Source organism: Chrysemys picta, chromosome 4 (assembly GCF_011386835.1).
Source record: "Chrysemys picta bellii isolate R12L10 chromosome 4, ASM1138683v2, whole genome shotgun sequence".
Classification (NCBI taxonomy): domain Eukaryota; kingdom Metazoa; phylum Chordata; order Testudines; family Emydidae; genus Chrysemys; species Chrysemys picta.
Genome location: NC_088794.1, coordinates 150,125,284 through 150,152,064, shown reverse-complemented (window position 1 = coordinate 150,152,064; position 26,781 = coordinate 150,125,284). Strand labels below are relative to the sequence as shown.

The 26,781-nt window shown below is 45.7% G+C and overlaps 2 protein-coding genes across 3 annotated transcripts; one reads left to right on the top strand and one right to left on the bottom strand.

The window, feature by feature from the left end:
- Positions 1–938: 938 nt before the first annotated feature.
- Positions 939–2,304, bottom strand: RPS29 (ribosomal protein S29). The gene is made up of 3 exons (XM_065594000.1): positions 2,127–2,304; positions 1,698–1,797; positions 939–1,085 (listed from the first exon to the last, which is right to left on the bottom strand). Exons 1-3 carry the CDS (start codon positions 2,237–2,239, stop codon positions 1,077–1,079), a joined length of 222 nt encoding a protein of 73 aa, XP_065450072.1. The 5' UTR covers positions 2,240–2,304; the 3' UTR covers positions 939–1,076.
- Positions 2,305–5,827: 3,523 nt separating this feature from the next.
- Positions 5,828–23,334, top strand: LRR1 (leucine rich repeat protein 1). 2 transcript variants are annotated; one of them, XM_065593998.1, is made up of 4 exons: positions 5,828–9,006; positions 10,688–10,786; positions 18,436–19,163; positions 22,203–23,334. In XM_065593998.1, the coding sequence occupies exons 1-4, from the start codon at positions 8,806–8,808 to the stop codon at positions 22,453–22,455; spliced, it is 1,281 nt and encodes a 426-aa protein (XP_065450070.1). In that variant the 5' UTR covers positions 5,828–8,805; the 3' UTR covers positions 22,456–23,334. The 2 variants fall into 2 exon arrangements, with proteins under 2 accessions (XP_065450070.1, XP_065450071.1); XM_065593999.1 differs by lacking the exon at positions 10,688–10,786.
- Positions 23,335–26,781: the final 3,447 nt, after the last annotated feature.

Here is a 26,781-nt window from a genome sequence, read left to right as displayed (position 1 = left end):
GGAGTATTAGCCCCTTGGCAACAGCATTGCACTGGGAGCTCAACCCCAAATCTTTTCAGAATCACAGCTTCCCAGGATAAGAGTCTTCCATAGTGTATGGCCTGCATTCTCTCTTCTGAAATGTATACATTTACCCATATTAACACAAACTGTTCCCTTCCACAGAGATTAAACTATCCCCATCACTCTGTATCCATGACCTATCCTCTAAACTGTAGAAGACACTCAATGCTAGACTGTTTCCCCTTCAGTCCAGCAAAACAATGCCTATTTATGTACTGCCTCTCTATCTCCTTACTCTTGTGGTAAGCAACTCATGGTAGGGTTGATGCTGCATTTATAACATTCTTGTCCTGCCTTTCACCCTATAGGAATATCTCTAGACTGCAATTAAACACCTGCAGCTGGCCCATGCCAATTTACTTAAGCTAAGCTGACATTTGGGTTCAAGCTGGAGCCCAAGCTCTGGGACCCTGCAATGCAGAGGGAGAGTCCAAGAGTTCAGGCTCCAATCCAAGCCTGAACATCTACAGCTAGCACAGGTCAGCCGCAGGTGTTTAACTGCGGTGGTAACACCCACTTCCTAGGGTATATTGAGGCAATAGGTGCCCTATTCACTTATTTAGAAGTTATCAAAAAAACAAAGCTCTTTGATTGTGTTAACAGTTTAATCCTTTTTTATGAGAGAATAAGGTCTAGTACTTCGAGTGTACTAAGATTTATTTCATACAACGTTGGCTATAAAGATGGAGGATTTCTTTGCACAACACTCCCATTAAGAAATACTATATCCCAATAACAGTTCACCTTTTCATATAATAGTATAACAAAGGAGCATAGTACACAAAGTCATTTCACTTTGGCTACAGTGAAGCAAATTTAAACTCCTTACAATGGAAGTTGAAGTTTCAAGTATCCACAAATTAAACAAAGCAGAATTGACTGTTAAGCCATTTTATTTTATACACAAAATAGCATGGCAAAGACTTTGTAAATTGAGTGCGCCGGTTATCCAAATTAGGCAGAGAATTATGTCCAGAAGTCTCCCTGCGACATCTCATCTTCTTGAAAAGCGTTTAGTCCAACTGAAATAAGGAAAAGAAGAGCTGTGAACTTAATATCTAGACAAATTAGTTTCCAAATCATGCATTTTCTCTGGTTATTACATTGATGTTTAAACATCAGGATTCAGTCTTACAGCAGAAGGCTTATACTAGTGCCATCTGAAGGAACTATTTGCTCATAAGGAACAGATTGCCAGGATCAGAACCAAATCATTTACATGGTTACAAGCTTCCAAGTACCCCCCCGTTTCATGAAGCCCAGTACAGTCAACTACAACTGGTTTGTCTGGACCTCACATTAGAGCACCAAGACTGGTATTGCCTCTCAATAAATATGAAGATTTCCTTTGAGCACATGTATTTCGGGAAAAGGTCCGTTTCTTAGAGCAAACGGTAACAATACGGACCATGATCTAAGGGATCGCATAAATCCCACCGCACGGGTGACTTCTCCGTTAAAACCAACTACACAAATTACAGGTCCAGGCCTGACACCTCTTTCACCCCGTCTCCCACAAGGATGAGCTCCGGAGCGAGCCGGGAGATCAGCGGCAGGCGGTGCACGGCAGCCTGCGGCGGAGCTGGGGGCCCCGCAGGACGGGGGGGAGCCCGGGGCCCCGCCCGGCCCCTCACCTTGATGAAGCCGATGTCCTTGGCGTACTGGCGGAAGCACTGCCGGCACATGTTCAGCCCGTACTTGCGGATCAGGCCGTGGCGGTTCGAGCACACGCGGCTGCGGGGCGAGAGCGGGAAAAGCCGGTCAGCGCCGCGGCCTCCCGGTCCCCCCCCCTGCGGGCCCCCGGCCCGGCCCGGCCCAGCCCCGCATCCCGCCTCCAGCCCCGCACCCCGCCTCCAGCCGCCACGCCGGGGCAGAGGCCGGCCGCGCCCCCACATATCTCAGCCCGCCCCCCCCGCTCCGGCCCCAGCGCCTCCCCGGACCCCCCCCTCACCCCCACCCGCGGGCTCCCAGCCAGGCCGCGAGCGCCGCCGCCCCGCGTGGAGCCCGCCCTGGCGGCCCGGGGCTGCGGGCGGGCTCCCCCGGCCCCAGCCGGCGGCACCCACCACGAGCGGGAGCCCTGGCCGAACTTCCTGGGGTGGCTCCAGTAGAGCTGCTGGTGACCCATCCTGCCCGCTGCTCGCACCGCGCCGAAAGAGAGCAAGGCCCCCCCGCGCATGCGCTAATCAACCCTGCCCGGCCGGAACGTCCCGGCCTGCACCGCGACATCCCTCGCGTCTCTGCAGACTGCGCAGGCGCAGCTGAAATCGGCGAGCGTATCTCCCGGCGTGCGCAGGCGCGAGTGGAACAATGTCAGCGAGGTATCCACCCTACGCAGGCGCAGAAATAGCTAGCTCCCCCGCCCTCTCGTGACGTCATCATAGCAGCAGCCTCTAGTATCAGACTGCGAGGTAACAGCATCGCCGGGCGCGGTGGCGCACGCCTGTAATCCTAGCTACTTGGGAGGCTGAGGCCGGCGGATCGCTTGAGCTCAGGAGTTCTGGGCTGCAGTGGGCTATGCCGATCGGGTGTCCGCACTAAGTTCGGCATCAATATGGTGATCCCTGGGAAGCTTCGGGTCACCAGGTTGCCTAAGGAGGGGTGAACCGGCCCAGGTCGGAAACGGAGCAGGTCAAAACTCCCGTGCCGATCAGTAGTGGGATCGCGCCTGTGAATAGCCACTGCAGCGTAGCCTGGGCAAGACAGTGAGACACGGTCTCTTTTTATGCACCCACCGCAGAGCTTGTATATGGGGGGGGCCGGGAACCCCCCCTTCCCCCCTCCCCCACACACAGGATTTTTAATTCGGTGATGGGGCACCTACAAACCAGGGACTTGGGGCACCCACGCCCCCAGGATGGTTACTGGTGGGCACCCACGCACTGCAATCCTGAATTGGGTGGGAGTTAGGGGCACCGAGGATGGTTATTGGGGGAGACGGGTCTCACAGGCTCAGCCCCCCCAGGGGTGCCGTGGCCCTTTGCACTGGTGGGGAAGGTCTGCGGATGGGGGGGGGGGGGCTGGAGAGACAGGGACCCTGTCACACCAGCTCCCCTCTCCCCCAGTGCATAGCTCCCGTCGCTGTTCACACGCTCCACCCCACTAGTCACGCCGACCCGGCGAGACACCGGCACCCTCAGCTCCGCGCGTCTCGCTCCGCTCCTCCTGCCCCCAACTGGCCCCAGGCTGGAAATGCAGCTCGGAGCCGCTGCGATCGCCCAGGCAGCCGGCAGGGGTCAGTCCCGTGCCTGAATCAATGTCCCTAATTCAGTCTCTGAGCTGTGCGAGAAGCGGCCCGACTCCCAGCTTAGTTAATATCACTGGGATCGCTCTGGTTGACAGCGACTGTGGTGTAACCTGGGCAAGACGGCGAGAGATTTTTTCCTAGCAGGAAGGAAGGAGTGACACGCACTCCCTATAGAGGGGAAGAAGCTGTGGTGAAATACGGTTCTTTTCCTAGGGGTGCCCCAGTCTCTTTTAAATGGGGGAGATGATGAGGCACAGACTTTTCATAATGTGGGGGAAGATATAAACAGGGCTGTATCATTTTCCCTCCACAGTTACGACACAGCGATCCTAATTGCCCCCTCACTTACAGCTGTGTAAACTAGCCATAGCGCCACTGAGGTTAAAGTTATTAGTGTAACGGCAATGTCACTGAGAGGGGAAAATCCGGCACAAGAAGTTCCACCTGTCCCAGTGGCCAGTTCACAGAACTAGGGGAATAGATCTATGCTCAAAACGAAAAAAATAACAATGGTTTAAGATACATCTTACATATGTATTATGGGAAGCCTGGGTTTGAAAGAAGGGAGAAAATGATCAATAGGAATATTCTATCAACTGATATGTAAGGGACATGGGAATATTAAAGGGACTCCACCCTGACATACATCTGAATTCTATTTTCACCAGCAGTTCATGTCTGGCAGCTACAAGGGGTGGATGTTGCCGCTGTTATCTCAGCTGTGTCCTCGCTGCTGATATTAAGTTTGATTTCATCACAGTGCCAGGTTCCTCTCTCCTGACAGAGCTATAGGCCAAATCTTTTCCCTGTGTAGTTCCCAAGATAGTCCAAATACAGAAGCAGCAAGTCACAGCCCCTCACTCTCCCCCACATAACAATGGTTCTCAGCCTTAGACAGACAGTACTTAGCCATTAGAGATGGTGACTATCCAATCCCTTTGTGTCTGATGCAGAAACAATTGTTGAGGAGGCCAACTTCTTTGACTCAGTGAATAAAATAAGATTTAACAACTAATAAAATAAATGCTTAACTATCCACAAAGGTCTTGCTTTCCGTCTGACTCCAGAGCTGTGTTTAGTTCCCCTTGAATCCTTCTTCTGTTTTAAATTCCCTTTCCTTTTCAGCTCAGCTACCTTCAAGCATCCCTCACCATTTTCCTTGCCACCCCACTCAAGATTCCAAGCACTGACAATTGGGGCCAAATTCTGCTTTCAGGGTAAATCCAGAGTTAGTCCTTCTAGATATAATCTAGGGATACTGAGATCAGAATCTGACTCTTGGATTCTTTATGCCACAGAACCTTTCGATTCCCCAAATTCCATCAACTCCTATTTTAATTTTTTTCTTTTTATATTTACAAAACTACATAGGACCTGAGACTGCAGGAACCATAATCATCGGTTCTAATCTAAAACACTGAAGTCTATGGGAGCCTTTCCACTGGCTTTAATCAGAGTGAGATCAGGCTCTAAATTAACAGTGTGTATAAGTACACATAAACTCCTTTATATGATTACTTTAAAAAATGTTTAGTTTAAAAACAAGGCATGATTACATAGCAACTTTGAAGCAGAAATTATTCCTTAGAAAAAAAATAAAGACGGATAGAAAGTAGAAAGGGTCTACACCAATTTGGATTTTACTCTGTGAATAGACTCCCACTGACTTCAATGGGCATTGGATCAGACCAGTAATACCAGTGAATGGATAGACGTTCAAGACATTGTTGTGTCATTAGAATCAGTAACAAGTTGGTATTGCTTAAATGATCAGGTTAGTCTGTGTAACCTCCCAAATACAAGACCATGAGGCTGATCTGGCCTACACCTCGATTGATTCCAATGAAGTTACTCCAGACTTCCAATGTACACGAGCATGGGATGGATCTTCCCAGGACATTGCAATCCAAAATGAGTGCTTTGAGCACAAGGCACAGATAGTTTACTAGCTTCTCTCCTCTGACACCCCCTTTTCACCAGGGAGTTTTGTTGCTGTCATTATTCACAATTCTGTGGCATTTCTTATTACCCCAGTACTGGACATTTTATAGGCCTCAAATTCTCATGTCGTTTTAAAAGTTTAGGACATCGTACAGTGCATGCACATTTAAATGCAATGCAAGTCCACATGTTGACACTAGATGGAGTGATTTTTCAACTCATAGACATTAGGACTCATTCACTAATGGGACAAAGACTGAGGAAATAAACACAACCTTTCAAATTAAAGGCAACAATCCTTTACATCGACAGGAAAACTAATGTAAATAAACACAGCGCCATGAAATCAACTCAAGGTAAAATACAGGTATCATTTGTAGATGTCTTCACACCCTTTTTTTGGTGGTTGGAAAAACATTGAGGGAGCACTGGCTCATATGGTTTGGTCTGTAAAGCACAATCTGATAAGTACACGGGTAAGAGAATCCAGCATCAGAAGCAGGAAGCCTGCTAAACAACCAGTGGGGCCCCTTGATGATCGAGATACAAAAGGAGCGCTTAAAGACGATAAAGTCATTGCGGAGAAACTAAATGGATTCTTTGCTTCAGTCTTCACGGCTGAGGATGTTAGGGAGATTCCCAAACCTGAGTCGGCTTTTGTAGGTGACAAATCTGAGTAACTGTCACAGATTGAAGTGTCACTAGAGGAGGTTTTGGAATTAATTGATAAACTTAACATTAACAAGTCACCGGGACCAGATGGCATTCACCCAAGAGTTCTGAAAGAACTCAAATGTGAAGTTGCAGAACTGTTAACTAAGGTTTGTAACCTGTCCTTTAAATCGGCTTCTGTACCCAATGACTGGAAGTTAGCTAATGTAACGCCAATATTTAAAAAGGGCTCTAGAGGTGATCCCGGCAATTACAGACCGGCAAGTCTAACTGAGAACTGGTTAAAAGACAGGGAACAAAGGGTAGGAATTAATAGTAAATTCTCAGAATGGAGAGGGGTAACTAGTGGTGTTCCCCAAGGGTCAGTCCTCAGACCGATCCTATTCAACTTATTCATAAATGATCTGGAGAAAGGGGTAAACAGTGAGGTGGCAAAGTTTGCAGATGATACTAAACTGCTCAAGACAGTTAAGACCAAAGCAGACTGTGAAGAATTTCAAAAAGATCTCACAAAACTAAGTGATTGGGCAACAAAATGGCAAATGAAATTTAATGTGGATAAATGTAAAGTAATGCACATTGGAAAAAATAACCCCAACTATACATACAATATGATGGGGGCTAATTTAGCTACAACAAGTCAGGAAAAAGATCTTGGAGTCATCGTGTATAGTTCTCTGAAAATGTCCACGCAGTGTGCAGAGGCGGTCAAAAAAGCAAACAGGATGTTAGGAATCATTAAAAAGGGGAGAGAGAATAAGACTGAGAATATATTATTGCCCTTATATAAATCAATGGTACGCCCACATCTCGAATACTGCGTACAGATGTGGTCTCCTCATCTCAAAAAAGATATACTGGCACTAGAAAAGGTTTAGAAAAGGGCAACTAAAATGATTAAGGGTTTGGAACGGGTCCCATATGAGGAGAGATTAAAGAGGCTAGGACTCTTCAGCTTGGAAAAGAGGAGACTAAGGGGGGATATGATAGAGGTCTATAAAATCATGAGTGATGTGGAGAAAGTGGATAAGGAAAAGTTATTTACTTATTCCCATAATACAAGAACTAGGGGTCATCAAATGAAATTAATAGGCAGCAGGTTTAAAACAAATACAAGGAAGTTCTTCTTCACGCAGCGCACAGTCAACTTGTGGAACTCCTTACCTGAGGAGGTTGTGAAGGCTAGGACTATAACAGAGTTTAAAAGAGAACTGGATAAATTCATGGTGGTTAAGTCCATTAATGGCTATTAGCCAGGATGGGTAAGGAATGGTGTCCCTAGCCTCTGTCTGTCAGAGGGTGGAGATGGATGGCAGGAGAGAGATCACTTGATCATTACCTGTTAGGTTCACTCCCTCTGGGGCACCTGGCATTGGCCACTGTCGGTAGACAGGATACTGGGCTAGATGGACCTTTGGTCTGACCCGGTACGGCCTTTCTTATGTTCTTAACAGATTGAAGGGAAAAGGCAGAGAGGCAGACCCAAGAAGAAGTGGTGGGAGTTCATAAACAAAGACATGTTAGCATGTGATATGATAGAGGATACAACATTGATCACGAATCACACAGAGGACCCGTTTGATGAGAATCATGAAAGGAAGAAGATTTTTTGGTGGAGAGAATACGTAATAAAGAAAATATTTTCTATTCAGTGCCTTTTCATTATTAATGATTACCACAGCTGTGAAAAGGCCCTGTCTATATTAGAAAAAATATGCATCTTTTCAGCTTCACAAATTCCAAGGCCAGAATGGACCATTAGATCATCTATTTTGACCTCCTGTATAACACAGACCAGAGAACTACTCAGTTAACCCTATATTGAGCCCAATCATTTGTATTTCACTGAAGCATATCTTCCAGAAAGACATCCCATGTTGAGCCTAACACATCAGGGGACGAAGAATCTACCCCTACTCTTGGTACCCATTGTAGATGCACGCCCTGATGTACAGCAAGGGTTGCAGGGGTATAGCTTGATCTGGTAAGCTGTTGGGCTAGGTGGATACTGCCCCAGGCGGGTATTATTGTTACCAGTCGTTAAGTGGTGACAGTGTGCACAGCGCTGTACAAGCCACACACTAGACAGCCCCTAATCCAGGGACTTGCAGTCTAGGTAAGTTAGTGACCCTGTCTCGCTGAGAGAGGGGTGCTTTGTGGAAAGGAGCTATCCGAAGCAGATGCATGGAGACACAGGCAACCGTGTGCCCTGACCCTCTCCTCGGTAATTCTTATTCTCCGCACAAGGCCCAGTGCCCAGCGTTCGTAGCTTTCAGCCCGAGCGCTGAGTTAGCCAGCCCGCTGCCCGGGGCAGGGGCCGGTGTGGAGGGGTGTGTGGAAGGGGTGATGCTGCACCCCCTGGCCGTTCACACCTGTGGGGGTGGGGGTGAGCAGAGGGGAGCCTGTTTTGGGTGAGGCTGAAGGCCCACCCACCCTTGTAACACCGAAGCACAGGTCGGGCCCTGCCCGCCCCCCAATGCCTGGGGTCATTTGGAGCCAGACCGGGTCCCGGCCGGCTGGCGTCCGCCCGTGGGCTATGCCGGCCTCCACCGCAAGGCGGCGCAGGAGCAGCCACGAGGAGGCGGAGCCAAGGGACCCCGCTCTCTCCTGCGAGGGGTCCTCACACGGCCGGGGTGTCCTCCCACCTGCCTGTCAAACTCCCACAGCCAGGCGGCCCCCGCTCTCGCCCAGGGGGGTCCCGTGCCGGGGAGGAGAGCGAGGCTCGGGCCCCGTTGTGGCCAACGCGCCGCACAGACAAAGCCCCAGCGGAGGGAGGGCCTGGAGGAGTCAGGCAGCGCGAGGGCGCCTGAACCCGGCTGCGCGGGGAGGGCGAGCGGCAGCAGGACCCCCCGGGCGCGCGCGCGGGCTGCCTGAGCGGGCCGGGCATGAGGCTGCAGTGCGAGGTGGAGGTGCGGAGCCGCCTGCTGCCCACCTGCGGCCTGCGGGGCCGGGCCAAGGGCGCCCACGCGCTGCTCTCCCTGGGCCGCCAGCCCGACAGGCCGCCCGGCCGCGGGGGGCCCAGCGCCGGCCACAGCGTCTACCTGATGGTCTGCACCGCGCGGGACCGGGCCGGGGCCAGGTACAAGGTGAGCCCCCCCCCCTTCCGGCCCTAGGGGAGACCCCGCCTCCCCCCCCCCGGGCCGGGACCCAGGGGAGACCCCCCCCTCCGCCCTTCCCCCCCCTGGGCCTAGGGGAGACCCCGCCTCCCCCCCCCCCGGGCCGGGCCCCAGGGGAGACCCCGCCTCCGCCCCCCCCCCCCCCCGGGCCCCAGGGGAGACCCCGCCTCCGCCCCCCCCCCGGGCCCCAGGGGAGACCCCGCCTCCGCCCCTCCCCCCCCCCGGGCCGGGACCCTGGGGAGACCCCGCCTCCGCCCTTCCCCCCCCCCCCCCGGGCCTAGGGGAGACCCCGCCTCCGCCCTCCCTCTCCCTGCTGGGACCGAGGGGAGACACTTCCCATCTTTGTCCTTCGGGGCGGGCTAGGTACAAGGGGAGACCTGTCCACCCAGTGTGACTTCACCCAGCCAGGTAGGGGGTAAGATTTCCTGCACCCGGGCTAGCAAGGTGAGACACCCGCCCCGTCTCCCTGCAGATAACACCCCTGCGAGCGCTGTGAGCCAATGGTCCATTTCCAGGAATGGGTGGAGAGTGGTTCCTGAGTACCCCAGCACCTGAGCTCTCTCTCGGGTTCGGGGGCTTCTCCGTCCCCTTTTCCTGTCTTTTGAAAGTGGCTCTTCTGATGCAATGAGAACCACCCGGGCAAGCAGGGGAAACTGCCTGTCTGCAAAATAAACAACTGAGACTAGCCACTCCGTACCATTAGCCTTTGGGATCTTGGCAATTCTTGGTGTCCATAACAATAGCGTGTAAACATTTCAGACAGAAGTACGACTTGAGTTAATGTCCCCTTCATTGTGAGATTCTGCCAACTAGCCGCATGACTGTTCAGTAGACCAGTATCAGAGGGGTAGCCGTGTTAGTCAGTATCCACAAAAACAATCTCTCCTGGTTGTTTTTGTTCAGTAGACAGAGTACCCTGAAGAAGCTAAACTTAAATCAGACAGGCTCTAAAATCAGATGGGCCTGTATGTATTCAACTTTTTGTTAGTCCAGTTATTGCTTCAAATTTTCAATAGAGGTTACAGATCAGCACATCAGGAATCTATCTAGTTGTGCTTCTCACTTAGGCACTAGCAAAGCTTAAATGTGTGCTCCATCTCTGAGATTCCTATGCCTCTGCATTAGAAAAGTTTATTTTTTTAATATTGACATTTGATAGATATACCTGGGTTGTTAAATGTATGTAATGAAAGTATTCGCTCAAGTTAATAGAATGACTAGAAATGATATGTCACCGGATGTGTAAATATGTTCGTTCTGTAATATGGCAATACCTTGCTAAATAGAGAGATCTGATTATTGTTACTGTATAATGTTTCTCTAAATGAAAGGTCACTGTTGTAGTGATTGTTCTATCTCTGTTATTTACATGGTAAGGATTTGTAAACCTGTTACAACTTACTAGATAAAGAAACAATTTAAAAAAGAAATTGTATACTTAGTACTACACCAGGAATAGAGTTATTAAGCCCAATTATAGATTTAAACCATCTCTTGAAAGGTGCTTTTACAAAATATATGAAAGGCATGATTTAACAGTAAGCCTCTAACTGTTGTTTGCTTAACCAAAATTAAATAATACCCCCTGATTTCTTGGGAAGACTTTACACTCAAGCTCTCCACTTTTCCCCCCCCCTTTTCTTTCAAACAGTTAAAGGAGAACATTGAGCAGTTCTTCACCAAATTTGTGGAGGAAGGGAAAGCTACTGTTCGTCTGAAAGAACCTGCAGTGGATGTCTGTCTCAGCAAGGTAGAAAACTGATAGTGGACTAGCTTTCTGTCTGGCTTTCTTTATTTTATGTGGGTGGTTCACTGGGAGCCCCCTCCCTTTTTTCTGTGGTGTTGAATGTTGCTCTTTCTGTAGCTAGTAAACATGTCAAGGCCCAGAAGAGTTCCTTGAGGTGTTTTCTTATCTGACATGCATTCTGACTCTGCAGCATTCCCACCACCTACTGGTGCATGTCGTGTGAGGTCTCAACCTGGTGTTAGAACTGGATCCCCTGTGTAGGAGTTCATGGCACTGGCACTAGACCAGCCTTAGCTAGGTTTCCACAGTTAAGTGTTCCATAACCTACGTGCCTATGCATATTTGTGTGCATGACTTTAATTGCTTGTTGTCCAAAGCAAATATCTGGACTAGAAAGTATTCTGGGGTGATCTGTATGAAGTCTGCTGTGTAGAAATAAAAGTATACTGTAATGATGTCATATAGCGTATAAATGCTCAAGCCAGGAAGTTTGACAGGACATCATCTGCTTCTCTGTCTGCCTTTATATAAGGCATCTCTCTATTCAGAGTGAATGAGAAGTCACAATTCAAATACCTGAGCAATTATCCCTAATATTTTTAAAAGAAAAGTTAGGCTATAATCAGTGTTAGTCTTAGCAGTTTGGGCCTGCCAGACAATTATTTTGGGGGCCCACAAACTTAACTAGCCACAAAGGAATAGCCTTTGGATATGTGGTCTGTGAGATGATTCAAAAATATAATTGGCTTGTTATGTATATCTTAAAATGGGGAGGGATCTTTGGGTTGGCCCCTCATTTTGCAGAAAAAGCTGGTCCCTGCTGCTTTTGCTTTGATATGTTAACTTTCTTTCCTTTGTTTTTCCATATCCCCGCTGTTCTATCTCTGCCACTCGGTTTCCTCATTTGTCTAGTGTTTTTTCTCTCCTCTTTCCTTTAAAAAGCAGCATCCTTATCTCTTTATTTTTCATCTAGCCAGTCCTCTGTTACTCCTGCCACGTTACGTTGTCTCTTTTCCAAAACGAAATTACTACTTGGATTTTCCTTACAGTTGTTTCAATGCTTGTATTCATGTACCAATAATGCACTGTTAAAATGATTATTCAGCTTGTGCTGCAAAATTAGAGGCCTCTGTTAATGTACCAGCAATACACTTGCTGTCTGTCTTATTGTTCAATTAATGCCGGTCCTTGGCAGAACTGCCTGTCTAGAACTGATGCAGAATTTAGGAAAACCTCTAACCTTTCTCGGATTATTTTTCTAAAATCTCAAAATTGGGTTGTGTGGCTAAAAGAAAAGTAGATAGTGCAGCTTCCTAAACAAAAGGGTGAACAATTTCCCTATGCCCTTTTGTGTTGTGTTCCTGAGTCTCTAATCTAAATGAAGTCAATCTTTGGATTTATGCTAAGAAGGAAATGTAGGTACTATAAGGAAAATATATTCTACCTTTTGAAGAAAAGTTGTTCAAAGGATTAAATGTAATGACAGCTTATGGTCCTTGTGAACAGAAAAATAGCTTCAGTAGACTTATAGAAAAGTTGAAACCTTAGAAGCAATACTAGCAACACTCGATAAATGCTTATTGCAAGGATGTTATCTGTTTAATGGATTCGAACAGTAAGCTCCTGAGAACTGGAGGTTCTGGGAAGAATCCATTGAACCAGCACATCCAGCCCCTGAAAATGGTTTTCCTTATGGGGGCAGGGAGTTTCTCACCTACTAGTTCTACCCCCAACCTCCTTGCCTGCCTATCCATTTATACAGCTCTCATCACCTTGGTATCTGAGCACTTTGTGCCTCCGCTCCCTTCCGAAGCCATTCAAAATCTTAGCACTTCAGTTTGGTGGGTACAATATTTTTTTAAAAAATTAAATGCGTTAAATTTAATTACAATGATTTAAATTAATTTAAAACTATGTAATTCTGTACATTTTAGGGCAGACTCTGTCCTGTCTCACCTTCCTCCTTTGTAAGACCAACAGTTACTTATGTTAGGGTTGAAGTCTGTTTCTGGCATTGGTAGAGCATGCAGTGCCTTTCCTGTTGTCAGTAGGATAAGGATGTTTCTCTAAAAGTGGTTGTTTCAGCAATCTTGCGTGTGGCTGTGCTGTTTGACTGATTGGTAGGAGTTCATGATTTCCCTGTCAGGATGACTGAGTAATCAGATGCGACTTCACAAGCCATTGGATGGCACCTGCCTGTCCTACCCTCTGAAGAAGTGAGGTTTTTTAACCCACGAAAGCTTATGCCCAAATAAATCTGTTAGTCTTTAAGGTGCCACCAGACTCCTTGTTGTATTTGTGGATACAGACTAACATGGCTATCCCCTGATACTTGTCCTACCACTGTCATACTGGAGTTAGGGTTCAGATGAAACTATTCAGTCTTAGATTGTTTTGCAAGGGTAACCAGAGTATGTAGGAGCCCTGCTAGGTATAAATAGTTACAAGAATTTCTTTACCAAGAAGGGATCCACAACACATGGATGTAGCAGAGAGGATTGATCTGAGCCTGCAAGTTTCAGGAAGGTTGGTGCTGAGAGTATTTGGCCTCATGATTAAGCTGTGTTTGTGTTGGATGCAGTGGTGATAAAACACACGCTTGCTCTGCATTCTGATAACTGACCCCTCAGATGCACTGTTTGTGTGTTGATCTAGGGAAAATCTGCAGTAGAGGAAGGACTTGCAAATTCTTCTGATTCAAAACTACAATAATGATGGCTGCGTCCTGTGTAGGAGAAAAGCCCCCCCACAGTGACTACCCATTTAAGGGACTTTATTCAGAGACCTTATCACTTTGCTTAAATATTTTGGAGATTAGGGTGGTCCTGTGTACCCTAAGAGCTTTCAGCGACCTAGCATTGCCAATAGGTGGCCCTGATTCACACAGTCAATTAGTAATAGCTGATTCAATTGCAATGAATGTTTTGTCACATAAGATCATTTAGAACCAGTGTGCTGCTTTTATTCCTGGGTGAATTCTGCACCACTGCGCAATGCAGAATTTTGCAGAACTTAACAAGCGCGCAGAATTTCCTTTCCCCCACAGAAATGGGCTGCAGTGCTGCTAGCCGCCACTAGGGGCCACTGGACTCTGCAGAGCCCAGGTTGCAGATAGAAGACACCGCTGGGAGGAGGGGGAGAGAGCTAGAGCAGGGGTTCTCAAATTTCATTGCACTGAGACTCCCTTCTGACAACAAAAATTATTACAGGATCCCAGGATGGGGGACCAAAACCTGAGCCCGCCTGAGCCTGGTGGGGGCAAAGCCAAAGCCCTATGACCCCAGGCCTGGGGGCCAAAGCCGAAACCCAAGGGCTTCAGCCCTAGGCAGGGGACCTGTAACCTTAGCCCTGCCACCCAGGGCTGAAGCCCTTGGCCTTAGGCTTTGACCCTGGGCCCCAGCAAGTCTTAGCCAGCCCTGGCGACCCCATTAAAATGGGGTCGTGACCCACTCTGGGGTCTCGACCCACAGTTTTCGAACCACAGAGCTAGAGGGTTCCTGGCAGCTGCAGTTCCCAGCATGCCCTGAGGGAAGGAGAGGGCAGCACGCAAGAAGCTGTGCAAGCCTGGGACCAAGCATCAGGCTATTTCTCCCTCTGGATTCCTGGGCTCTGAGGGGGGGGAGGCGGGACAGGGATGGTTGTCTGGGCAAGGCGGGGCCCTGCAGCTGGGCTCTGTGAGGGAGGGGTTGCAGGTATCTGGGTTGGGGGGGGCCCTGCGGTTGGGCTCTGGAGAGGAGGTGGTTCGTGTGTATTGGCTAGGGGGGCTCTGCAGGTGGGTTTGGGAGGGGGTAGAGAAACACAAACTGGGTTGTCATAAGGGTTTCGTCAAATCTTTACTCCCCGAGGAATTTTTGTGTGTCTGTATTGTTGCAGACATACTTGCTGACAGGTATTTTGAAATAAATTACCAAAATAATTGAAACTGGCATGATTATGTAGTGTTATTTTGACAAATAAAATTTGCAGAATTTTTAATTTTTTGGCGCAGAATGCCTCCAGGAGTATTCTTTGCATCCTGAGTGAAGATCCTTCTCTCTCAGTATTGATTCGGAAATGGTACAAATCCAAAGGTTTGTTTTTGAGCAGAAGGCTGAAGGCCTGCTAGCGGCTCGGAGGTTTTACAAGAGGTATACAAATTGAAGTGGAAAACGTGTGTGGCTTAAAGACCCATTTGGATTTCATTACATCTCTGCAGGAAAACTGCTTGACTGACTTCCTCTGTCAGTCTAGGTTACAGTATCCCCTTAGTTTATTTAGTTGCTAACTTCAGCATTTCATGAAGCAATAGAAGGTAAATCATGAGCTGCTTATTACATTTAAAACCTCTTATTAAAAAGCTCCATGTTTCATTGGATATGAATGTGGACATTTCACAAAACTGATGCAACCTCCTTCTGAGCCACTCTAATCTTGAGTTTAGATTTCCTGATGACAATGACTTCAGCTTCCCGAATGAGCTTCAGGAGCTAGGAACACATCCACTCTAAATTCTTTAAGAATTAGTGGTGCTCTGGCTTTGCATTTTCCTTTGTCAGCTACATCCCAGACGAGAGCCTTCATGCCATATCATTGTTGGTTTCATAGTTCCAGTAGATGCTGGTGACTTGGATGTCCTGAGTAGGAATATATTCCTCAACAAAGTTCTTCCCCTGGAGTCAGCGCCAGAGTATGATTTTTTCCTGTCCCCTCGGATAACAATTTTCATATTATACTGGACCCCTTGGCAAACCTGCTCTGCATCCCTGGTTCACGGACTGCAGTCCTACAGGGATGTTCTTGTCTCTGACTGGAGCCTGGTCCAAGCCCACCAGCTTCTTCAGGGCTGGGAACATCTTCCATGTCCCACACCTTCCTGGAGGAGACAAACCTCTGTACAGCCTGTAGAAAAAGAGTCTCCTGCCAGAGACTCAACAGCAGCCTCGTCCAGGAGTGCTCCTGGAGGTGAGGGGACAGGTTACTGATAGAGCTGGCACATTTTTATTTGTTATGGCAACGGGGTGGGGGGTGATTGCTGAATGTCCCAAGCAAAACGCAGTCCTGTGCCCCCAGAGGGAGGAATCTGCCCAAACCCCAGCACCCGTGGGCTGGGCTCCCTGAACCTGCCTCCCTGCCCAGTGCTGCTAAGCAGGATGTGAGACTGCAGCGCAAGGCTTGGCCCCCTCACAGCCTGAAGGGGGCAGAGGGCACTGTCTTCCCAGGGGGATTCATCCTATTCTCTTCCCAAAAGTGAGAATTCCAGCTTAACTAGTCAATCTCCCTGCCAATAATTTTTCCATATCCTTTCTGGTAATGTTCTCTTTCATAACCTTGTTGTAGAGAGGTTCCTAGTTTCTCTGGAGTAAAGATCTTTAGAACATCCATCCAGTGCTTTATTTTAGAACCCTGAAGCAAAAGATCATGCTACAATTGACTGTCTTATTTTCCTTTAGCAGGCCTGCACCAGCAATATCACATTAAGATCCATTAGGTCCAAGGAATGTCTACTTACATAGCCAGCTTCAGATCAGTTCCGGTCCGGGAGATTTGTAGGGCAGCAACACAGACTGCTTACTATGCTTCTACAATATCCTTTTTTATTGCTGGGACTCTGATATTTTGATTCCAGTTTTCACTTATTACTATCAAAGTCATTTCCTGAGCGCTTCTGAGGCCTGGTCCCCACTAAGCCCCCACTTCGGACTAAGGTACGCAAATTCAGCTACGTTAATAACGTAGCTGAATTCGAAGTACCTTAGTCTGAACTTACCGCGGGTCCAGACGCGGCAGGAAGGCTCCCCCGTCGATGCCGCGTACTCCTCTCGGCGAGCTGGAGTACCGGTGTCGACGGCGAGCACTTCCGGGATCGATCCCAGAACATCGATTGCCTGCCGCCGGACCCTCCGGTAAGTGAAGACGTACCCTGAGAGTAACCGTTTACCTATTTTATTTGCATGGGCACGTCTTTGTGGGTTTTCTCCTCAACTTGTTCTTGTTTAGGGGTATAATACTAACTTTGCTTAGATAATGTGGAGGGATTTTCTTTTTGAGACACCAAAAGACAAGGTATTTTCATCTTGAAGTTGCAGAATGTTTTAACTTCAGCCTCTGGCATCCAAAAGCTTCTTAGTTTCCAGGAGTTGGCATCTGCTGTAATATCCACTTCTAGAGCAAAGGAAATCTTACCTGTAACTTTTGTTCTCTGGTGTTTAGTCACAACAAATCTACCCACTTCCCCAAAGATCTGGAGGTTTGTTTTTTTTAATGTTCAGATTTGATTTGCCACCTTTGACATTGAATGGGCTTTAGATATTTGTGGGCTTAGTAAGAAAGCCAGTCATACTGTTAGCAGTGCAATCACGTTTATTTGGGCTTTACTGCTATCTTAATCAAATATGGCTTATCTGTATGACAATAGCACCTAGAGGCTCCCAGGATTAGGGCCTCATTGTGCTGGGCACTTCAGACACATAGTAAGAGACAGTCCCCTCCCCTATAGAACTTACAATCTAAACAGACAATGGGTGTAAGAAAGGAATTACTATCCTCCATTTTACAGATGGAGAAATGAAGCATATAGACTGAGTGACTTGCCCAAGCTCACAAACTATCAGAGCTGGGAATAGAGTACTGATCTCCCAAGTCTCCGCACAGTCCTGAACCACAAGACTGAGAGAGAGAAGTGCGTGTTGTCTGTGGGAACACCTCATCATCTGCTTCCTTTTTGTTTGTTTTTTGAGGTGCGTAATAGCTTAATCTGGCTGTTTACTGCATGCCAGTTACTTTTCTATGAGAGGTAGTTTGGATTAGATCTGTATTGGGAAGCTTTCAAAAGAGCTGAGGTATTTGAAAGTGACGCCATACTATTTAACCTCAGCTGTACCAATACAGACCTCCTTTAAATCTATGAAAGTTGTGCTTGATCTTTACTCAACATGCAAGTCGTCTGGTATTCCTCAAAGCTATTCATGTGATATGTCGGGTGCTATCATTGTGCTGGGCCCAACCTAAAGCAAGGATGGTTATTTCCTCAGAAAAGTAGGGAGGTTGCCTGGCTCTACCAGAAGCTTCCTGTGTGACTATGGGCAACCAGTTAACCTCTGTCTCAGAACATCTGAACTTGCTCTACCGATGTTAAACCAGTTAGTCCAGAGTTTCCACTGTGCCTTAAACTCAGAATGCCACCCATGCTCAACCTGTGGTGTTGTTTTTTTCTCTGCCTAAGGGCCATCAGAAACACTGTTTATAGCCTTAAAGCTTTGCCTCCCCCTTCACCCCATGTGTGTAGTCTGTAGAAATGGGCATGTTAACTTGTTCCAGCTGTGGCTTGCTGCCCTCCTTTTCCAACCCTTATTCTGTGCTAGCTTCTCAGCTTCAAACTCTTGCGCTCCGTTCTTTTTTTGAGCTATGTAGTGCATTTTGTTTGCTCTGACTGATTAGGAGAGGTTGTAACTTCCCTAACTGAATTTTGCATCATTGGTACTTAAATACAATTACTAGAGAATTCAGAACAAGCCTGAATTAGGTCTCTTTTTCCCCGTAGCCATTTTCATTGCCCTGCTGACTCAGTGTCACTTGTCACACTCTCCTGTACAAAAGAGTTCAGAAAGTGCTAGCACAAGTACAGGAGGTTTAAAAGTGAAACGTTTAGAGTTATTCTGTTTTTGCTTTTGTAGGCAAATGCCAGCAATTTAAAGACCTTCCTTGCAGCAGTGAGGCTGGCTCACCGAGGCACCGATGTTGAAGCGCTGCCGCTCTCAGTCTTGGTACCAGCAAAGACTTCGGAAGTTGAAAAACCTAAAACTAAGATGATCATTACGTCGAGAAGAGACTATCCGCTAACCAAAAATTTCCCTTACTCCCTCGAACATCTGCAGGCTTCGTACTGCAAACTTGCCCGAGTCGACATGCGAATGCTTTGTCTGAAAAAACTCCGAAAACTAGACTTAAGCCACAATCATATCAAAAAGCTGCCAGAAACTATTGGTGACCTTGTCAGCCTTCAGGAGCTTAATCTGCACAACAATCACTTGGAGTCCTTCTGCGTAGCTCTGTGCAACTCCACGCTTCAGAAGTCTCTCCAGTTTTTGGACCTCAGCCAAAATAAAATCAAAGCACTTCCAGTTCAGTTTTGTCAACTGCAAGAACTCATTCACTTAAAGCTCGATGATAATGAGTTGATTAGATTGCCGTTCAAGATGGGCCAGCTAAGTCAACTACGCTTCCTGTCAGCAGCCCGTAATAAGCTTCCATTTTTGCCCAGTGACTTCAGAAATCTCTCGCTTGAGAAGTTAGATCTCTTTGGAAACCCTTTTGAACAGCCTAATCCTCTTGTTCCCAGCATACAGCTCAAAATACCATTAACTTTATTAGAATCTGCTGCAAGAGCAACAGTAAATTACAGGTAAGAATAGAATGATTGGTCTGTAGCTTTGAAAAAGAATGATAAACAACCTGGCAAGTGTTTAACTTTGACCTCTAATGTATGCAATTACAGTAAATTACAGGGTAGCAGAAAAGTTCCTTTAAACTCAATGTAAGTTCATCTCTCAAGGCTCAGTGTAATAATGGTGAGAATCTGAGATTGTTTTCACTGTAACTTGAAGCTTTTGAAAGGGGGGTCAGAGTGAAACCTGTAGACTGAAATCCTCTATCCACAGAACAGGTATAGTTTCAGTAACGAACATCTGCTCTCTCAAGTTATGAGAATACACCAGTTTCCATGAACATTGATCTCTTCTAAAACTACCAGTGCAGGGTTCCTATTGTGGTGGGGTTTTGTCATGTGGGTATATCGTTCATATTGGGTCCTATCCACTATGGCTTGAGGCGGCTTTCACGCATGGTTGCCACTCAGCTTGTGTTCACGCACCCATGTTAGAAACCATGCTAAATATTTGCTAGTGGGTCGCCATTTTCTGCTAATGTGCTGGTTTTTGAAAAGGAAAAGAAACCCATCCACACTGAAACTGCCAGCTGCAAATGTGTTTGGACATTGTTCTGCTCTTGGTGTGGACAGGGCCTTAGAGAAGATCTGAGCAGCGTTGGAAAGACTTTGGTTCAATGTGAGGTGACTGCTTGGAAGGTAAATGTCTAGCTGTAGTTACATCATTCCAGTTGAGGTCGCTATCTACCTTACCACTGGCTTTCTTGAACCACGGCAGCATCAGGATTGCTAACTGGCTTTAGGGATTAGGATGTGGCGCTTTTCGCCTCTAACTTGAAAGGACCCAGCTCTGAGTAACTATAAGTAATTAAGTATCAGAGGGGTAGCCGTGTTAGTCTGAATCTGTAAAAAGCAACAGAGGGTCCTGTGGCACCTTTAAGACTCACAGAAGTATTGGGAGCATAAACTTGCATCTGAAGAAGTGAGGCTCTTACCCACGAAAGCTTATGCTCCCAATACTTCTGTTAGTCTTAAAGGTGCCACAGGACCCTCTGTTGCTTTTTATAAGTAATTACCATCTTATGCTTGCAGGAAATAAGCAGCCTCCCTGCAAGGCCAGTGTCTGCCATCTGCACCCCCCTGGGGCTACTACAATTTGCAACTCCTAAATGTTACTGCCTGTCAGTTTGTATAGAAACCAGCAGCTGTTAGGAGTGAAACTGCCAGGCCCAGTAACAGCCCCTAGGGGAGACAGGCAGAGGTAAAAAGCTCAAGTCCCAGGTTGTAAGAGTAAGAGCCTGCTGCTTCTGGACTACACAAGAAAATGGGGTTGGGATTAGGAGAGGTGTGAGGAAGGTGTAATATAGGATCCTGAGACAGAAGAAAAGGGAAATAAAATGTAGATTATCAAAATTCTGGAATTTTTCTCCAGTCCTCTCTCTAAAATATAAGCTGTAAAGCCCTGTCCACTTGTGACCTGTACTTCCAGACAAGTACCTACAGGTATTTGGGGCACTCTCATAATGTGAATTTACTGGCTAGCTCCCATCTAGTTCATATTCTCACTGCCACTGACCTCCCCTTCGCAGGTGAATTACTCAATACAGTCCTGATGAAGCTTTGTGAATACTTTTTTTTTCCCCACTTCCAAATACAAAGTACACTTGCGACAAGTTAATATATATTTCTCAAAAAAGTGCTAAGCAACCTAAATATAGGGGTTGCCACCAGCTCCCTTTTAGTAGGGTCTCTAGAGATGCCAGTACACTAGCCAGTTAGATTTCAGGAAGGCTTCTTTTAGTTAATATGCAAAGCATAATCATTTTAATGCATTGCTGCTAATTGACTCCAAGGATGAGGGGAGATTGAGGGTTTGTCTACACTTACCAGGGGATCGATGCAATGGCGGTTGATTTAGCGGGTCTAGTGAAGCCCTGCTAAATCAACCACAGATCGCTCTCCTGTTGACTCCTGTACTGCACCTGAAGGAGAAGCACAAGGGGAGTTGGCAGGAGAGCATCTCCCATTGACATAGCGTAGTGTGGACCCTGTGGTAAGTAGATCTAAGTACATCGACTTCAGCTACATAATTCACGTAGCTGAAGTAGCGTAACTTAGATTGATCTCCCCCCGTAGTGTAGACAAGGCCTCAGAAGGAACCCTTCCCAAAATCCCTAAACTATATTTGGGATCTGTTTTTATACTTTGTAGCGTTATAGTTTTCCATGTGCAAAATCGGAATTTGGATTATCTGTGGTTTCACTCCTCAAATTAGAGGGAACTGGGAACAGATCAAAGGCAGCAAACTAATTTCGGGGGCAGAGTCTCTTATGGTTGTTTAAAACAATAACTGAGTGAGGGAGAATTCTTGGTTCTAGTTCTTGATCTGAAGTGATTCTTGAGTGTCATGACAGAGAAGGTAGGTAAGTCAGCAAGAAGCCCGAGTTAAGATGTCTAGGACATACTATCATTTTGTTTATTTCAAAGCAGTTTTTATAAATATCTAATTTATGCTATCTCCTGCTTACTCATCAGCATAAGAGTAATATTTGACATCACTGTCTCTTCTATGTCACAGGCTTTGAGATGTTTTATGTATTATGAATGGATTGGAGGGAGGGATCATACAGAGATCTTGCTGACCAGTGTTGGGGGGAGGGGTGGAGGCAAATGTGTAGCATTGTTGCTAAATTCATGTTGCCACTCTTTTTTTTTTTTTTTTTCCCCTCCTTGCATCTGTCCTAGCACTGTAATGCTTTTTTATAACCAGCATGGCCCTCTGGCTCTTTTTTACTGTGTCTGTCTTGATCCAGGTTCCTGTTTCTTAACAAAGCAACCAGGAACCTGGCTGCACTTTGTTTACTTCCATCTTGGCTGGAACGCTAGTCTGGCATTGTAGATGATGAACAGACTCTTTCAAACTTGAATTATGTTTATTTCCTCTTGCAAAGGGATATCTCATAGCACAATTGCTAGCAATGCATGTGTCAATCACTAAATTTGACTGGTATTGGTTACTGTTGCAGTATGTTCTCACACACTCCTCTTTTTCAACAGAATCCCTTATGGTCGTCATCTCCTTCCTTCTCACCTCTGTGAAGATCTGGAAGTAGCTAAAACATGTCAATGTGGAAATGCCTGTCTAAGCTGCTTCATTCAGACAACCGTGACCATGAATCTCCACTATGTAGCTCATACTGTGGTCCTTGTAGATAACATGGGAGGTACAGAGGCACCCATTGTCTGTTACTTTTGCTCTCTAACTTGTTATTCCCAATTTCTAGATAGATATCTGCAAAGTAATAGGTGACCTTAAGGGACAGCAAAGGCATTGTTGTGGGAAGTTTCATCCAGTGATGGAGGACTCTGAAATCAAATGTTGCTTGGCTGTCCTTGTCTGCTGTTATGAAATGGAGACAAACCATTGAATGTGCACTACAAATAGTTAATAATGTCAAACTTACAAAGCCTTCTCACTGGAAGCCTGATGCGGTGTGTCTGTGCTTTAAAGTTTCACTAATCTTAAGTAGCTATCACTTCAGTGCAGAGAGAGAGATCACTCCCAACTTGAATCTTCTTAGTAAGAATGTATTTTAGCTTGCTTATATTGCTGTAACTTTCTCCAAAGCTTCATTATTTTTTCTCTTTATGCTTTTTTATGGAATAGGTGACCGCTTCTTGCCAGAAGGAGGGAGTTGAGGGAATTTCTGCTTGTTTCTGTTGTCAATCTTGTACGCCCTCCCTTGCTTGATGCTCTGAATTCTATCAGCTAGAGAGTACTAGACTCTTTTCCTAGTCCAGAATCTACTATTCTCCTTCAGCAAGAGCATAGTGTGGTGCCTTTCCTGCTAGAGAGCAGGAGTCCTATGTCTATTCACTTGCCTGTTTATTGCGGAGCAGCAAAGTAGTCTGCTGCCAAAGAGTATGACTAGTTCTAAAACACACTTCAGGTATTTCGGTTCCATAAACAATTCCATGTGTAGGGTGCTCACCTCAAACAGGAAACAGTATTGTGATTTTTTTTTTATCGGAACAAATGTTGTTTTTTATAACTTTGTCATGTGAGAAAGAAAAGACAGCTTCACACTCACAACCTAAATTGTTTACTATTTCTAAGCATCATGTAAATTTTTAAGGTTCTTGGGATGTTCATTATATGATTATTTCAATTATTAAATGGTGAAATTCTTTTTCTTGCACATGTGAATTTATACAAATCTTGCTTTGGGTTACAATTGCACTTGTCCATTATGATCATCTAATGCTTTCCGGGCACTAGTCCCAGTCTCTTATCTTGACCAAGATGCTGAAATGTTTGGAGAGCCTTCGCACTCCTAATTCATGTCTTGTCCGTGGCTTAATTATTCAGTAGAAGAGCTTCTGAGCAATCTTTAAGCTGCCGGTGCCGAAGGAGCTTGGACACATCAGAACATGTTACAGCTTTGGAGAGGAAATGTAACATTGACCTCCCTTTTGTCTGGTTTTCTGGAGCCGTATTACTGATTACCATAGCATGGGCTGTACATTGCCCACCTTTCCAGGTTTCTGAGGCCAGGTCTACATTACAGGCCTATATCGGTATAACTATGCACTCTAGGGAAAAATACTTTTCTTTGGGGAAAGGAACCTCCCAAAGCTAGTCAAAACAGTTTAGAAAAGTTTAGTTTCATGTTCACTAATGCATTCTCTAACACTGGTAGCAAAAGTCATGTGAGTTTATATACTGTGTTTTCATCATTATATAATGTTTGAAGCACTATATTAGTAAATGAAACAATTTTATTATTCTGTATTTATATAGCTGTTTAATTACTGAAATAATCCAAACCAGGAAGTTATATACACCTGTTTATTTAAAACTAATCTCAAGAAACCAAACAAATTAAATGTAAAACAGGTCCCACAGAAACTCTGCTGCAAGGTGAATGAAACAGAGACCTAGTTGATTGAGGCAGTCTTAATAGCTAAGGTATTGGTCACTAATTTACAAATGGAAATTTTATGTGCACTGCATCATCCATTTTCAAGAATGGGGTGGAGCGGAGAGACAAAGGTAGGTGTGGACTTTTTAAATATAGCAATAACAGTTGAGCAAGTCACTTCATGGGGAAGTAATGACTGGTTGGGGGGTTAATTGCCAATATATAGGAAGGAAAGTTGGTGTCGTCTTGAACAAAAGTTGGGCAGCTGATTCAAGGAAGGATTATTTTAATCTTGTTTTATATGGGGGACTCCTCCAGGATTCTTCAGTTGCCTGTCCTCACATGTGCTTCCTTTTTTCGCATCCAACATGTCTGCCCTTCCTGATGGTGAGGGTTGGATACAATTAATCAAATTGTCACAGAATTAACTTGGAAGGGATAGTAATTGTGACATGAAGCATCAGGAGTGAGGTAGTGGGTGCCACAGATCCTCCGGAGTTGTGTGTAGGTTTTTGTACGAAGCTCATAACCGTAGTATCTGAGCATCTTCCACTATTACATTAAGCATCATAACTAACATCTGTCATGTTCTCACGCTCTCCCCAGGTGAACTGTGTGCAGTGGAGTGTTTTTCAATTTATTTTAGAGAAGGTGAAGGAAAAATGTGTGCCATGCACTTGGGAGTGGAAGGTGGGGAGGTTTGTGATGGTCTTTAATTCCTGCGGGAATTGATTCCACAGGTTTGGGTGGGCCTCAGAGAGTTCTGTCTCCTATACAGATGAGCTTTACCCTTATTGTGGAAAGTTCCATTGGGCCCAGAGGATCAAAGTTATCAACCACATCTTCATTCTGGAACTGTAGTTGATCTTTTACGTACTCTGGTCCCAGGCCATTGAACACCTTAAAGATAAGGACCAAGACTTTGAACTTGGTTCAGTATTCTATGGGAAGCCTGCGTAATGAGTGGTGAACAGGTCTGACATGTTCACAGTTGCCAGCGGTGCTGAGGAGATGTGCTGCAGCATTCTGTGCTAGATGAAGTTTCCTAAGCACTGAGGGCTTCATGCCCAGATATACTATACTGCTGCAGTCCTGTCAAGAGGTAACGAAGGCATGAATAACTGAGGCCATGTAATTGTTCACCAGGATGGGAGAGCCTCCCCTAGCCAATCAGAGATGATAGCAGCATCTGTGAGTAACGCTTTCTTTGTGAGAGCTTAGTGTAAGTGAGAAACCAGGAGTCTCCTAAGCTACTTATTGAACTGACAAAGTGTGTGTGTGTGTGTGTCTGTGAACCTTCAACCAAAGGAGACTGCAACTCCAAAGTCCATTCCTCTTGCCACCAGCACCACCTCTGCCTTGCTTGGGTTCAGCTTCAGCCAGCTGTTCTTTATCCATGAACTGATCTCATCCAAGCACTGGGCCACGGTGGTGGTAGTGATGTGGTCGTATGGTGAACAATAGGTAGAACTGTGTGTCACCTGCACATTGCTGGCACTCGAGTCCATGTCATTTGACCAGTTCACTTAGTGACCATGAAACACATGAAGGACTTCCCAAAGGGAAGACATGAATAGGTGGAAAAACTGCTGTGTTCTCATAGAAGTCACTTACATTTTTATTTAATGTGATTCTGGGAGAACTTCCTATGAACACTTTTATGTAATCAAAGGGAACATACTTTAATTTGTAGCGGAGTATTCCATGAAATACCCGCTCCAACCTGAACAGAATGGATGAGTTGACTTATTTTGATATGTTATGGAGAGACCAACTTCTCTCTTAGAATTGTGGCGCTCCAATACTTTTAGCCCCAGTCCTTTTTAACTTTGGACTTGAAAATTTCCAAGTGTATGTTTAAAGCTATGGAAAACTTTTGAATACTATGAAGAAAATTGGTCAAGCTTGTTTTGGAGTTACCAAGATTAAAATTTATCCCGAACATGGAAACACTCTGCATCAGCTCCTTAGTTAATCTTGTGACCAGAATTCCATTATAAATCCCTACAATTTTGTATGGGGAAAGTATGTTGGGATTTACTCTGAATAGACTGGAATCTCTTTTGCAGATGTGAAAGCAATTGGTCAAATCATTTTGAAGTTAAGGATACTCTAACATGAGACTTGTTTGAAATGTAATTAGTACCTATCATTTAGCTTTCTACCTTAAAAAAAATAAACAAACTTGACTAACACTGAAATTTTACATAGCCTAGTTTTCAGTGGCACTTAGCTATGGGCTACCTTTTAAATAGATTTAATTTATAAAATTAGCCTAGCGCTATCGTACTCGTGGTATCCATTATTGTAATATATCCATGTGCCTCACAATCTTTAATGTGTTTATCATCACCACACCCCATAAAATTCACAGAAATAATCTCCAATTTGAATTTAAGATTGCTAATATGTAGCCTGATGAATGGTTTATCTTCATTTAGCCACTAAGCATTTACAAATATGGACATAAACAATGCTGTTCAAATACCCTCTGATACAATAACTACAAACAACTGTACCTGTACAACTGTCAATACCACATTGCACAGAGGCTGTGATTAGGTAGCAGTAATCTGCCACAGAATTGATGAGGGCCATGTATGTTTGCTCTAAATTGCAAGGATAGAGATTCACTTCAGGACCAGAGAAATATTAAAAAAAAAACAGGGAAACTATCTGAGGGAGAGACGTGATGAAATGCAGCACTTCCGGCA

Excerpts from the sequence above, each read along its gene's own strand:
- LRR1 (XM_065593998.1), top strand. The coding sequence starts at position 8,806 with ATGAGGCTGCAGTGCGAGGTGGAGGTGCGGAGCCGCCTGCTGCCCACC. Across the intron at positions 9,007-10,687 it reads GGGCCGGGGCCAGGTACAAG|TTAAAGGAGAACATTGAGCA; the intron begins GTGAGCCCCCCC and ends TCTTTCAAACAG. Across the intron at positions 10,787-18,435 it reads TGGATGTCTGTCTCAGCAAG|GCAAATGCCAGCAATTTAAA; the intron begins GTAGAAAACTGA and ends TTGCTTTTGTAG.
- RPS29 (XM_065594000.1), bottom strand. The coding sequence starts at position 2,239 with ATGCGCGGGGGGGCCTTGCTCTCTTTCGGCGCGGTGCGAGCAGCGGGC. Across the intron at positions 1,798-2,126 it reads GGCCAGGGCTCCCGCTCGTG|CCGCGTGTGCTCGAACCGCC; the intron begins GTGGGTGCCGCC and ends CTCGCCCCGCAG.